This window comes from Anolis carolinensis, chromosome 2 (assembly GCF_035594765.1).
Source record: "Anolis carolinensis isolate JA03-04 chromosome 2, rAnoCar3.1.pri, whole genome shotgun sequence".
In the NCBI taxonomy this organism is placed as follows: domain Eukaryota; kingdom Metazoa; phylum Chordata; class Lepidosauria; order Squamata; family Dactyloidae; genus Anolis; species Anolis carolinensis.
This window is the reverse complement of record NC_085842.1, coordinates 284,314,741-284,326,905: the sequence shown is the minus strand read 5'-3', so window position 1 is coordinate 284,326,905 and position 12,165 is coordinate 284,314,741. Positions and strand designations below refer to the sequence as shown.

At 38.2% G+C, this 12,165-nt stretch overlaps 1 protein-coding gene across 2 annotated transcripts in view; it reads left to right on the top strand.

Annotated features, from left to right (window-relative positions):
• The window catches only part of vcan (versican), a 169,070-nt gene that overhangs the window by 41,254 nt on the left and 115,651 nt on the right, over positions 1 to 12,165 (top strand). For both annotated transcript variants that reach the window (XM_008103007.3, XM_062972276.1), the window contains exons 4-5: positions 614 to 788; positions 897 to 1,024. In XM_008103007.3, the coding sequence (XP_008101214.2) occupies positions 614 to 788; positions 897 to 1,024 (303 nt within the window). The remainder of the gene's footprint in view (positions 1 to 613; positions 789 to 896; positions 1,025 to 12,165) is intronic.

Here is a 12,165-nt window from a genome sequence, read left to right as displayed (position 1 = left end):
CCCTCCTCAACTTCAAGCTGAGGTTGAGAGTTTAGAAAACTCTCATAATGACTAGAATCTAGTTGGTTAGATTCAACTGGAGTAGATCCATTCAATCAACTGTTGAATGATGAGACAACATTTAGGTAAAGCCAATTGATTAGATGTATCTAGTAGGATTTAGGAAAAGGAAGTCTCCCTTGCTCATTGCTCTTACTACTGCATTTTGGGTCCATAATTATTTATTACATTATTTTTATATTGTTTAATACTTAATCTTGATGTGTGGGCTATAATAAATTTGAATTAGTAGTTTCCATTTGGGGAAAGAAAGAAAAGAGAAAATAGCCCACACTTTTAATTATCCTCAAAACTGTCCCATAATAGGTTTATCCCTAAAAAGCACCCAACAACAAATAAACAAATATTACTTATTACATGAAAAGGGTAATGACATTATAGTAGTTGCTATGTCATTTTGTTATTTTGTACAAAAAAGCACCTTTACATTTTCCCTACCCCAATGTTTTATATCACAATGTAGTTATTTATACCATTGTTTGTATGTTTTTGTTTTAAATATATCTTGATGTAACGTAAGTGACCAACATGATGGGTTTTTTTGTCTTTGCAGGTGTAGTGTTTCACTATCGTGCTTCAACTAGTAGGTACACCCTGAATTTCCAGCAGGCAGAAGAGGCATGTTTGGAAAATGGTGCCGTTATAGCAAGTCCTGAACAGCTGACAGCTGCATATGAAGATGGATTTGAGCAGTGTGATGCTGGTTGGTTGTCTGACCAAAGTGTTAGGTGAGATGATCAATGAGTTTTTTAAAACTATGTATCCTAATTAAATAGCTTTCTCTATATTTCCTGTACTCACCTTACACTAATTACCCTTCACTTACTGAATTACAGATACCCCATCATATATCCAAGACCTGGCTGCTATGGGGATATGATGGGAAAGGAGGGAGTCAGGTCCTATGGATATCGTCTTGCCAATGAAACCTATGATGTCTATTGCTATGTGGGGAGCTTAAATGGTAAGTAATATCCTTATTTTAAAGCTTTGTCTATGATGGTTGAAATAGCACTCACTGTGCTATAGTTAAAACACATTGTTGTTGATGTTGTTGTTACTGTGTGCCTTCAGGTTGTTTCTGACTTACGATGACTCTCAAACTTAACATTGCCTTCTTCTGGGAGAGTGTAACTTGCCCAAACCCATGCAGTGGGTTTCCATGATCAAATGGGGATTTGAACCCTGGTCTCCATAGTCATAGTTCAGCACTCAAACTTTTAGGCATGAATCTCACTAACTGCTAGTGAATAAGCTTAACTGAACACAGAGATGTTCAAAAACACTCTTATCTGTAGACAATGGAATTGATAAGAAAAAGTAATGATTTTGGCATTGCCATTTCCTTATGCCACATTTTTGCAAGAAAAATTCCCATTTTACTTCATTTACCAATCTTAATGCCACATTTTTTGCAAGAAGGGAAAGCCAGAAGAGATAGTCTACTATGGTTTTAGAAGAAAGAAAGAAGTAATAAAAAATCCTAGCACTGTTATATCGTCATGGACAAATCGTGCTTGCATGGGACCATTCTTTTTTTTTTTTTTTTGCCTGTGAAGTATATTTGGCTTGTTGGAAAAGAGATTTGTATGTTGCCAACCATAGCACTGAAGTAGATCAATTTTTCATAGAATATGATGCATTATAATTTAGAGGTCATTTCTGAGAGTGTTGACCTTTTCTTATAAGAAATGGAAACATCAGACATCACTGAAAATAATTAGCTGCCATCAATATGCTGCCAGGTTCGTAAAATGATGTGTGTGAACCATACTTTCAGAGCATGTTCCATGATTGATTGCAGTGAGGATCTAGTCACCATGTGGTATCTTGGTTGACGTGACTTATGACTATTTGACCCCTAATAAAGTGTATATATGATTGTACAATAATGCACCCGGAGCTAAAGTAGAGTAAAATGTTGCATTGGACAGCATTATACCAGATGGCATTATTAAGAGGGTGGAGAGTATTTGGAAAAGAGTTTTATTGAAATATGTTTTGAATTTACTGTACTAATTAGATGCATCATAGTGAGGCATATGAAAATCAGTCATGATTTTTAGCTTCTTCCATCTCCTTTTATAGTTAATTTCGGCCTGCATTTACTTGAAATTAAGTCTTTGTATGAGTTTGTTGGGTCCTACCCACAAATACATAGTTGTAGTGGTGTGATTTCAGCACTTTAAACTGAAATTGGCATATTTTCACAGATACGCTGGAGATTTTCAAAGATAGGAACGCCCCCCATCCTCACCATAAATAATATTTCTTGTTCCAGAACTATGTCTTGCTAAGGTTTTATGCTGAAATTTTCATGTGGTTTGCTTGTAAGTGATTATATATTTGGTCTGGTCTTTTGTAAATTCTGTAGTAGTTGAAGAGATGGCCCAAAACATTAAAATAAACAAACATTAGAGGTTGCCTATCCTTTAAAGTTATATCTAAAACTTGAGTCCCCACATCTCATGACCTAGACCATCTTCTCTGATCCTATATGTTCAGGGGAGGAATTTCAGGATGAGAGCACTGCCTTGTGAAGTTTGTGTCTACATATTTTCCTCTTTTGCTAGAATTGATACTTTGTGCAACTGTGACTGATGCTTCACGTAGCATGGGTTAACGACATCCGCGGTTGTTACCCTTTGTACATGACCCTTGTACAAAGAGCCATCCCTATAACATCACAAGGACGGGGGCCATCCCTAGGTTTCAAGTTGTTTTTGAAATCTCAAGGCCTGGGATATTCATGATCTGGCAACCCTATTTACAATACACAGTATACAATGCAATATAATGTAGCATTCAATATAATAGACATTTTAGGCCTCACAACCTGTGGCCCTCCAGGTGTTTAGGACTTTAGCTCCCAGAATTCCTAACCAGCTGGCTAGGGCTTCTGGGAGTTGGAGTCCCAAACTCCTGGAGGGCCACAGGTTGTCCAGGCCTGGTTTAGGGCATAGTAGCCTGTGACCAATGCTGTCATTCTAGTCAAAGACAATTCCACCTTCCCATTGCAGCCTCCGTGGGAAGTGCTACTGGGAAATCCTTCAATATAGGCACCTAAAGAATATTCACAAATATGATAAGATACCTCAGTAAGAAATATCATTGAGGAAAAAAGTCAACCACTGGGATTTTTTTTTACAATTTAAGGAACTTTTATGAAAGCTTTGCAACAACCATGTTTTGTGATTCCAGTTGAATTACTCCCACAAATATTGTTTCTTCAAAAGCATATAAAAGGACAATAAGAAGTGTTGGTAATATGTTGGTTTAAAGACCATAATCAGATTGATAAACCACAACATTATTCTTAAAGACGTTTGGCTTTACTCATTACCGTTAGAATCTATGGAATCTGTAAACATGGTTTTGATATTAGGTGGGCATGAGTGGAAAGTGGAAATTTGATTCTGAAAGGAAGCCTGCTTTCCATGTTTCATTGATGGTGCAGATATTAAGCCATGCCCACATCATATGCAATCAGAGGAGTGGTAGGAAACTTCTTTTATGGGTGTGTAATGGGAAATTCTAACATGAAATTTCCCAGGTTGTACCTTTATGCTTTTTAGTCAAGAAAAGCAATATCAATCCAGATATTTTTGGTATATTTTCAGTATTTTAAAAATACTGGTACATGAGCATTCATAATCTATTAGCCACCAGGGAGCAATTTATTTACATTGATCTACAATTACAGAATAGCCCATTGATAAATTTGTAATAACAATAATATCAGAACTCAGTTCTGAAGCGACTATAGCTATGGGCTGTCAAATCTGCCAGTAATGTTTAGCAGACTTACCTAGCAAAGAATTCTTATTCTTTGCTAGGGATATTACTTCTTAGCATAGGGTATTATTCTTAGGTGGTGAACTTTTTAAGTTACTTGCTTTGGTGCTCTCCATTTACTTAAAATGTTTTATATCCACTGGGATACTAAAATGTCTCATATCCAATGGGACACTTATGGACAAGCAAACCCATTGTGTGTTCAAGATGCCAAAAATATTTAATGATATATTTCAATATGTGAGGGGAAGTCACAGGAAGGGGGGGAGTAAGCTTGTTTTCTGCTGCCCTGGAGACTAGGACAGAAACAACAGCTTCAAACTACAGGAAAGGAGATTCCACCTGAACATTAGGAAGAACTTCCTAACTGTGAGAGCTTTCCGGTAGTGGAACTCTCTTCCCCAGATTGTGGTGGAGGCTCCTTCTTTGGAGGCTTCTAAGCAGAGGCTGCATGGCCATTTGTCAGGGGTGCTTTGAATGTAGTTTTCCTGCTTCTTGGACTAGATGGCCCATGAGGTCTCGTCCAACTCTATGATTCTATGATTCAAGCAATGCACAAGCTAGGAGAAGCTGCATCAGTTCGCCTTTGTCTGAGCCTACTGGGAAGGGCAACCATCTGCCTTATTTTCTTCTCCCTCCCTCCCTTCCTGAGTTGATTGAGTACTGGATACGTTTGCACTTTGAAATGAGTTTGAAGTAACTGAATAACTGAGGAAAAATGGAAGGAACATTTAATTTATCATTGTAAAGAGTAGAATTATTTGCAACACTTTACTTTAAAGCTCTGAATGGTAAGCCACTAGAGGATGGCTGTACTGATTGCGAATTCTGCTCTCTGTTCTTAAAAATGTGGGAGGTTTGGGTTTTAATTCTATTAATTAGGTCAGCTGTTAATTATGGAAGGAGCCTCATGGACCACTGAGTCCAATCCCTTGCTCAGTGCAGGTTCTCCAGTTAAAACATCTCTGGCAGGTAGCTACCCAGCCTCTTATTGAAGATGTCTGGAGAAGGGAACCCCACCGTTTCAATGGGCAGTTGGTTCAATTGCTGAACTGCTTCTACTTTCAAGAAGTTCCTTCTAATGTTCAATCAAAATCTGCTCTCTGTAACTTTAAACCATTAGAACAGCTCCTATCCTCTTGGGCAACAGAGTTCAGGCTTGTACTGTCCTCTGTGTGTGAGCCCTTGAAGTATTTAAAGTGTGTACTTATGTCACCTCTCAGTCTACTCTCCATCAAGTTCATCAGCTAATTCAACCTTTCTTCATATGTTTTATTCTCCACATCTCTTATTATCCTTGTTGTACCTTTTCTAAACCAACTCCAACCTGCCTATAATCTCAGAGACTCTTAACTTGGGATCTATAGCTGTGTTTGTAGAAGTCCATAAACAAAGTGCAAAAAAATCCACCACCCCCTTCAAATTCTTCCTATCCCATGGATTTCTCACAGAATGAACATAATTCTTGATTTGTACATGATGTCAGGTTGTGAGTTTGCAATTCTGTATTTCATACATATATTATCATATTTAGGACATACAAACAAAAATGGCCAAGTGTTTTAAAAAATCAAGCCACAAGAACAAAAATTCAATTTTTCACAGTTTATCAGTAACTTTGTCTTGTTATATATGCTCGTGTTGTGATTTTGTTAGTTTATGCCAATAAAGGCTGTTTTGTTGTTGAGTTCTGCAATCCAGTGATTTACCTTGCACCTTTAGATTTGCTGCAAAAAATAGATGGAAACACTAGGACTCTTCATGCTAGTTATTTCTTCTAGTTCAGTGGTTCCCAACCTTTGGGCCTGCAGGTGTTTTGGACTTCAACTCCCAGAAATCCCAGCCAGCTTACTAGCTGTTAGGAACTGTGGAAGCTGAAGTCCAAAACACCTGGAGGCCCAAAGGTTGGGAACCACTGCCTAATTTTGCAATCTGATTCCCTGTTGTAAGGATGAAAGATGAACTATTCTTTCCCTTCTTTCACTTGGAACAAAATATGTGACCTAAACTTGAGAGAAAACAATATTCACTGATAATGTCCCTTGAGTGCAAACTTTTGGGCATAGAGACAGGAGAGATTCCTCCCTCCGACCCTCCTTTAAAACTAGAAGGTTTGGCTGCCAACTCTATTTTACTGTACTTAACAGCAATAAAAAGAAGCTTAGTTAGGTGCTTTTTAAACTGAGCAGTGCAAATACACAGAAAAGGACAATCTGGAGATTCTTAGAGTGCTTTGACTTTGGGGCTGAGGCAATCAACCCAAACCTGGGGCCAAAACCAACAGAAATCACATTGCTGTCTGTAATCCAAAGATTGTCATGGTTTCCATGTCGCCCCTTTTATTTATTGCAGGGCACAGCCAGACTAAGCTCCTTTCCTCTCTTGCTCTTGGCCTGGGTGTTTGTCTTGATCGTTTTGCTGAGTTACTCTCAGTGTGGATTCCAGCTATCAAAACACTGCAGATCACTTTTAACTCAGGTTCCCATCCCCCTCTTCTTTCTAAATATTTCTTCATTGCTGTAATGGCCAAGGCTACGTAACTCACAAGCTTGCCAGATGGATTTTCTCTGTGTCTTTCTGGAACATGTGGAAAAAATACATTAAAGCTGCTTTTGTTGTGAAACGTTGGCTCATGCAGATACATCATTTAGAACTACAGACCATGTGATGGGACTAATCTGCCACTTAAATGAGGGCTGTAACATTACCATGAGCAGAATAAGAGCTGGTCTTGGAAACAGCACTTTTAACACTTTTTATTGAATTTGCTAACAGTTATTATAATCCTTGGGGAAGTTGTTTTGAAGTTCCAAATAGTATTTCTCTGTTACAGAATGGATAGAAGTGATATAAACACTACCCTAATCTGACTCCATATTAGGATGTCAGAATTAAAGTTATAGTGGGTTTAAGCCTTTGGAGTATAAGGCTGGATCTAAACTGCTATATAATTCAGGTTATCAAAGCAGATAATCTATGTTATCTGCCTTGAACTGGATTATATGAGTCTACACTGCCATGCAATCCAGTTCAAAGCAGATAATCTGGATTTCATATGGCAGTGTAGATGGGGTCTAGGATACCAGGGCACAGTGCCTTTATTCAGTGATTCTCCTCCCTCTTTGACCCAAACAAATAGTAAGTCTTGTAGTCCTCATGTGTGTATGGAAGTCGTGCAGTTCAAAAATTTATTTTTTCATTTTGATTGTAATTTTTACTCTGTGCAAAAATGCAGTTTTCCATGCAAATATTTGCTGATTTGTGCAGAATAGGTTCCCAGAGCATGATAGGGAAAAATGAATGCTGAATCTTCCCAAGATTTTCCTTGTCCACTCCTTGCATGACACTGGATTAGTGGCTGTAAATCTTGCAAGGAGTGGTAATTAGCTAATTCATGAGGATTTCAGAAATTGCATCTTGTATAGGCAGCAACAAGCATCCTACCCTTCTGCAGGACATACAATGCATGTTTTGGGGATGGATGAACTGAAATTCTTCGAGTCTGTTTGTGGGCAGAAGATAAATATGAAAAGTAACTTAGAATCATAGAGTCATAGAACAATAGAGTTAGAAGGGATAATGTGGGCCATCTAAGTCCAACCTTCTGCCATGCATGAAAAGCACAATCAAAGTATACCTGATAGATAGTCATCCAGCCTCTGTTTAAAAGCTTCCAAGGAAGGAGCTTCCACCACATTCAGAGGTGAATTCCACTGCTGAATAGCTCTTACAATCAGGAAGTTCTTCCAAATAATCAGGTGGAATCTCATTTTCTGTCATTCAAACTCATTGCTCCAAGTCCTAGGGCAGTAGAAAACAAGCCTGCTCCCTCTTCCTTATGGCATCCATTCACATATTTATGCATGGCTATCATATCTCCTTCCAACCTTCTTTTTTGCAGGCTAAACATGACAAGTTGTTTAAGACGATTCTAATCTCATTTAGTCGCATGGTCTCATTTTAGTTGCCCTCATTTGGACACTTTCCAGCTTGTCAATATCTCTTTTGAACTGTGGTGCCCAGAAATGGATACAGTATTCCAGGTGAGGTCTAATCAAAGCAGAATACAAAGACAACATGACTTCCCTCAATCTAGACACTATACTTCTTTTGACGCAGCCCAAAATCCCATTAGCTTTTTAAACTGCAGCATCATATTGTTGGCTCATGTTCAACTTGTTGTCCATGAAGACTCCAAGATCTCCAAGCCAGGCATCACCCATCCTGTATCTTTGCATTTCATTTTTTCTGTCTAAGCATAGCATCTTACATTTGTCCTTGTTGAAATTCATTTTGTTAGTTTTGCCCAGCTCTCTAATCTGTTAAGGTCATTTTGAATTCTGATCCTATCCTCTGGAGTTTTAGCTATCCCTCCTAATTTTGTGTCATCTGCAAACTTGGTAAGTATGTCCTCTAAACCTTCATCCAAGTCATTGATAGATATTGAACAGTAGTGGACCCAGAACCAAACCCTGTGGCACTCCACTAGTCACTTCTTTCCAAGATGAAAAGGAACCATTGGTGAACAACTTTTGGGTTCCATCCTTTAACCAATTACAGATCTACCTAATAGTAGCATTGCCTAGTCCACATTTGACTAGTTTGCTTGCAAGAAGGTCATGGGGAACTTTTTCAAATGCCTTACTGAAATCAAGATATGCACAGCATTCTCTGCATCTACCAAGCTTGTAACTCTATTGAAAAAGAGGTAAGATTAGTCTGGCATGACTTGTTTTCCAGTAATCTATATTGACTTTTAGTAATCACAGCATTATGTTCTAAGTGATTGTAGACTGCCTCCTTAATGATCTGCTCAAGAATCCTTCCTGGTATTGATGTCAGGCAGACTGGATGGTAATTGTTTACATCCTCTTTTTTCCCTTCTTGAAGAGAGACAACATTTTACCTCCTCCTGTTCTACAAGAATTATCAAAGATTATTGCCAATGGTTCTGAAATGACTTCTGCTAGTTCCTTCAATACTCTTGGATGTAGTTCATCTGGCCTTGGAAGCTTGAATTCATTTAGTGTAGCCAGGTATTCCTAGACTACTTCTTTACCTATTTTTGGTTGCATTTCCCCTATTCCCTCTTCAGCTTCATATTGGTCAGGTTGAACACCAATCTCTTTTTTGGGAGAAGACTGAGGCAAAGAAGGTGTTGAGCAGTTCTGCCTTTCCCCTATCCCCTGTTAGCATTTCACCACCCTCTCCATGCAGAGCCCCTACCATTTCCTTTTTCTTCCTTCTTTGCTGACATAACCAAAGAACCCCTTTTTATTGGTTTTAATCTCCCTGGCAAGCCTGAGCCCATTTTGTACCGTAGCCTTATGAAAGTTTTCCCTACATATGTTGGTTATTTATTTGAATTCCTCTTTGGTGATTTTCCCCCTTTTCCATTTCTTGTGCATGTCTCTTTTAAATCAGTTAGCTCAGTTAAAAGTTTTCTGGACATCCATTCTGGTTGTTTTACACTTTTCCTATTTTTTCTCCTGGCTGGCACTGTTAGCAATTGTGCCCTCAGCATGTTACTTTTAAGAAACGTCCATCCATCAACTCCCTTCTCTCTTAGTATTCCTGTCTATGGACTCTCACTCAGTATTTCCTTAAATTTGCTGACGTCAGCTCTCCTAAAGTCTACAATGCATGTTTGACTTTTTAGTCTCACCCTTCCTTTGTATCACAAACTCCAGGAGCACATGGTCACTCCCACCCAGGCCTGTAGCCAGGGTGGGGGGGGGGGGTGTTAAGGGTTCAATCTCTCCTGAAATGTTTCAGGTTAAAAAATCCTGCTTTACTCATGAATTTTAACTAGTTAACCAATTCATGAGTAAACCAGTTTTTTTAACCTGAAACATTTTGATGTGTGTGTGTGTGTGTGTGTGTGTGTGTGTGTGTGTGTATGTGTGTGTGTGTGGGGGGGGGGGTTGGAACCTTAACCCACCCTGGTATCACCTAAGGATCCCGCCACTCCCACTCTATTGACCAGATCCTCACTGTTGGTTAGGATCAGATCCAGAATAGCTGATCTCCTTGTTGTCTCTTCTACTTTCTGGACAATAAAATTGTCTGCAAGGCAAGTGAGGAATTTGTTGGACTTTGCACTTTTGGCAAAGTTGGTTTTTCAACAAATTTCAGAGTAGTTGAAATCCCTCATTACTACTGTATCTCTCCTTTCTGCATGTTTGGTTATCTGGTCAAGGAAGACTTCATCCAGTTCTTCTGTCTGGCTTGGAGGTCTGTAGTAGACCCCCACAACCACATATTTTTCTGTCCTTGTTCCCTGAATTCTTATCCAGATGCTCTCAACATGGTTTCCAAGACTAAAGCTTGAAAATGATTCTCCTTGTTAGAGTTGTCAAATATTCAAAAATCTTCTTTCTTGTGTTTTTTCTTCAAATGTATGGATATTCTTTTCATCCCTATCATGTTTTACAAGCTCTATTTGAGCAAAAGCGAAAACTTGAGAGAGGGTGTGAAATATAGTTGGAGGCAAGCAAGAAATTCTATACTATGTGAGCCTTCGTATTGCTCTAATAATAATGGGCTGCGAAGTAAAGAGAATACTTGTTTGAAGCACTGTTTCCCACAGTATTACCTGCTAGGAATATTTTTTCTAGAAATCTATATCTTTCCTATACTATCTTGTAATATATATATATATATATATATATATATATATATATATATATAAAATTTCTTTAAAAGTACAGATTAAAACACTTGTATCTCTGAAATATTGACAAGAGTAACCATTTAAGTAACCATATTTACTTAAACATTTATATTGATTTTCATCAGATTAACTTCTACAGTCTTTGTTACTAGATTTGGTTAGAGTAAATCCATTGAATCAATAGGAACTTGGTAAATCAGCACTCATGTAAGTTTTATACAATGGCTAGTATTTATATCATCTGAGCAGTGTAACACTCCTCTTCTTCCTAATTCCATGTCACCTACTATGGATGAAAGATTTGAAGTACCATAATACACTCCTCTGGCCATCTACCTCCACCATCCCATTCACCAAATCCCCATTGGGTTGTAACTCATGACTGGTTGAACTCTTGTTGGAACACTATCTTTATATTTATATTACACTGGTGGTTGCACTTTCTCCTCAGTGGTCACTGAAAGAGGTGGCTGCTATATCCAACTATTTCTCAATTCCTGGCTAATGAAGAAGTGTATGCTCAAAGCCAAGCCATTCTAGAGAGGTAACTTGGATGATTGCTTTTCTGTCCCTGCAACCTCCATTGAATTCTTGGAGTGTCTCAATTTCATGAATCCTATGACCTGGAAATCAGGCTCAAAGCTAGCACCCACTCCCCCAGTTTCCGCTGCTGTCATTTTTTTGTTGCTGCCACTGCACCCACAATGTTTTCCACCTTGCTATTACTGCACCGTTACCTATGAGTGAATAGGATTCTGTCATACATAATTATCTCCAGGATCAAGGCTTGAGTATATTTTGTTGTTTCTGTATCGTGTACCATAGCAAAAACATTATTTCACGAGACACAAGTCTCATTAAAAATGATGATCAAATGGTTTTTATTACAGTACCTAAAGAAGTGGCTTGAAAAACATTTTCATACATTTTCCCTAAAGTAATAGTGAAAACATCTTCTATATTAACTGCAGAATTAAAGAGAATGATTTTATACTCCAACAATCCTTGCTGATTGTCTGTTTATTTAACATGTTTCAGTGGCCATTGCAGAACTTGAGGAGCAGATGGGGTTGTAGTGACACATACATTTGTCGTTTCCTTGCAAGGTAGATGGTACATTTGTAGACATATTGCCTGTTTTGAGAATTAATATTACATTGCAGTGCTATTGGTCTCACTGGTGTTTTTTAAATTAGGAATTTCAACACGATATTGTGTAATTGCTTGGCTTGAATGTCAATACTAGACACATTAACATAATTAAACACCTTCGTATTTGCAAGATTTATTTTTGCAAAATACTCAGTGAAATGGCAATGTAAATATCATTTTCGTTTTCTTGGCCATTTCATTGGTTTTTTGGAAGGTTCTACTGTGTTTTTTTCCATATTAGTTAATAATGTGCTATTATTTGAGATGCAAATTATGTGCACTGCACAGTCAGGTGCTCTGGCAGGGAAGCCCAGAATCTTTGGCATTAGATACATCAGTTCCTTTCCTTGTTATCCAGAATGTCCTTTAAGATAAGCAAATCCCCAGCTGTAGCAAAGTGTGGCTATCTTGGCATTTGAAAAGCTTGGAAAGTTGCATTTCAAATGTTGTTAATATGGATATTCAATTTTGCAAGATGTGCCACA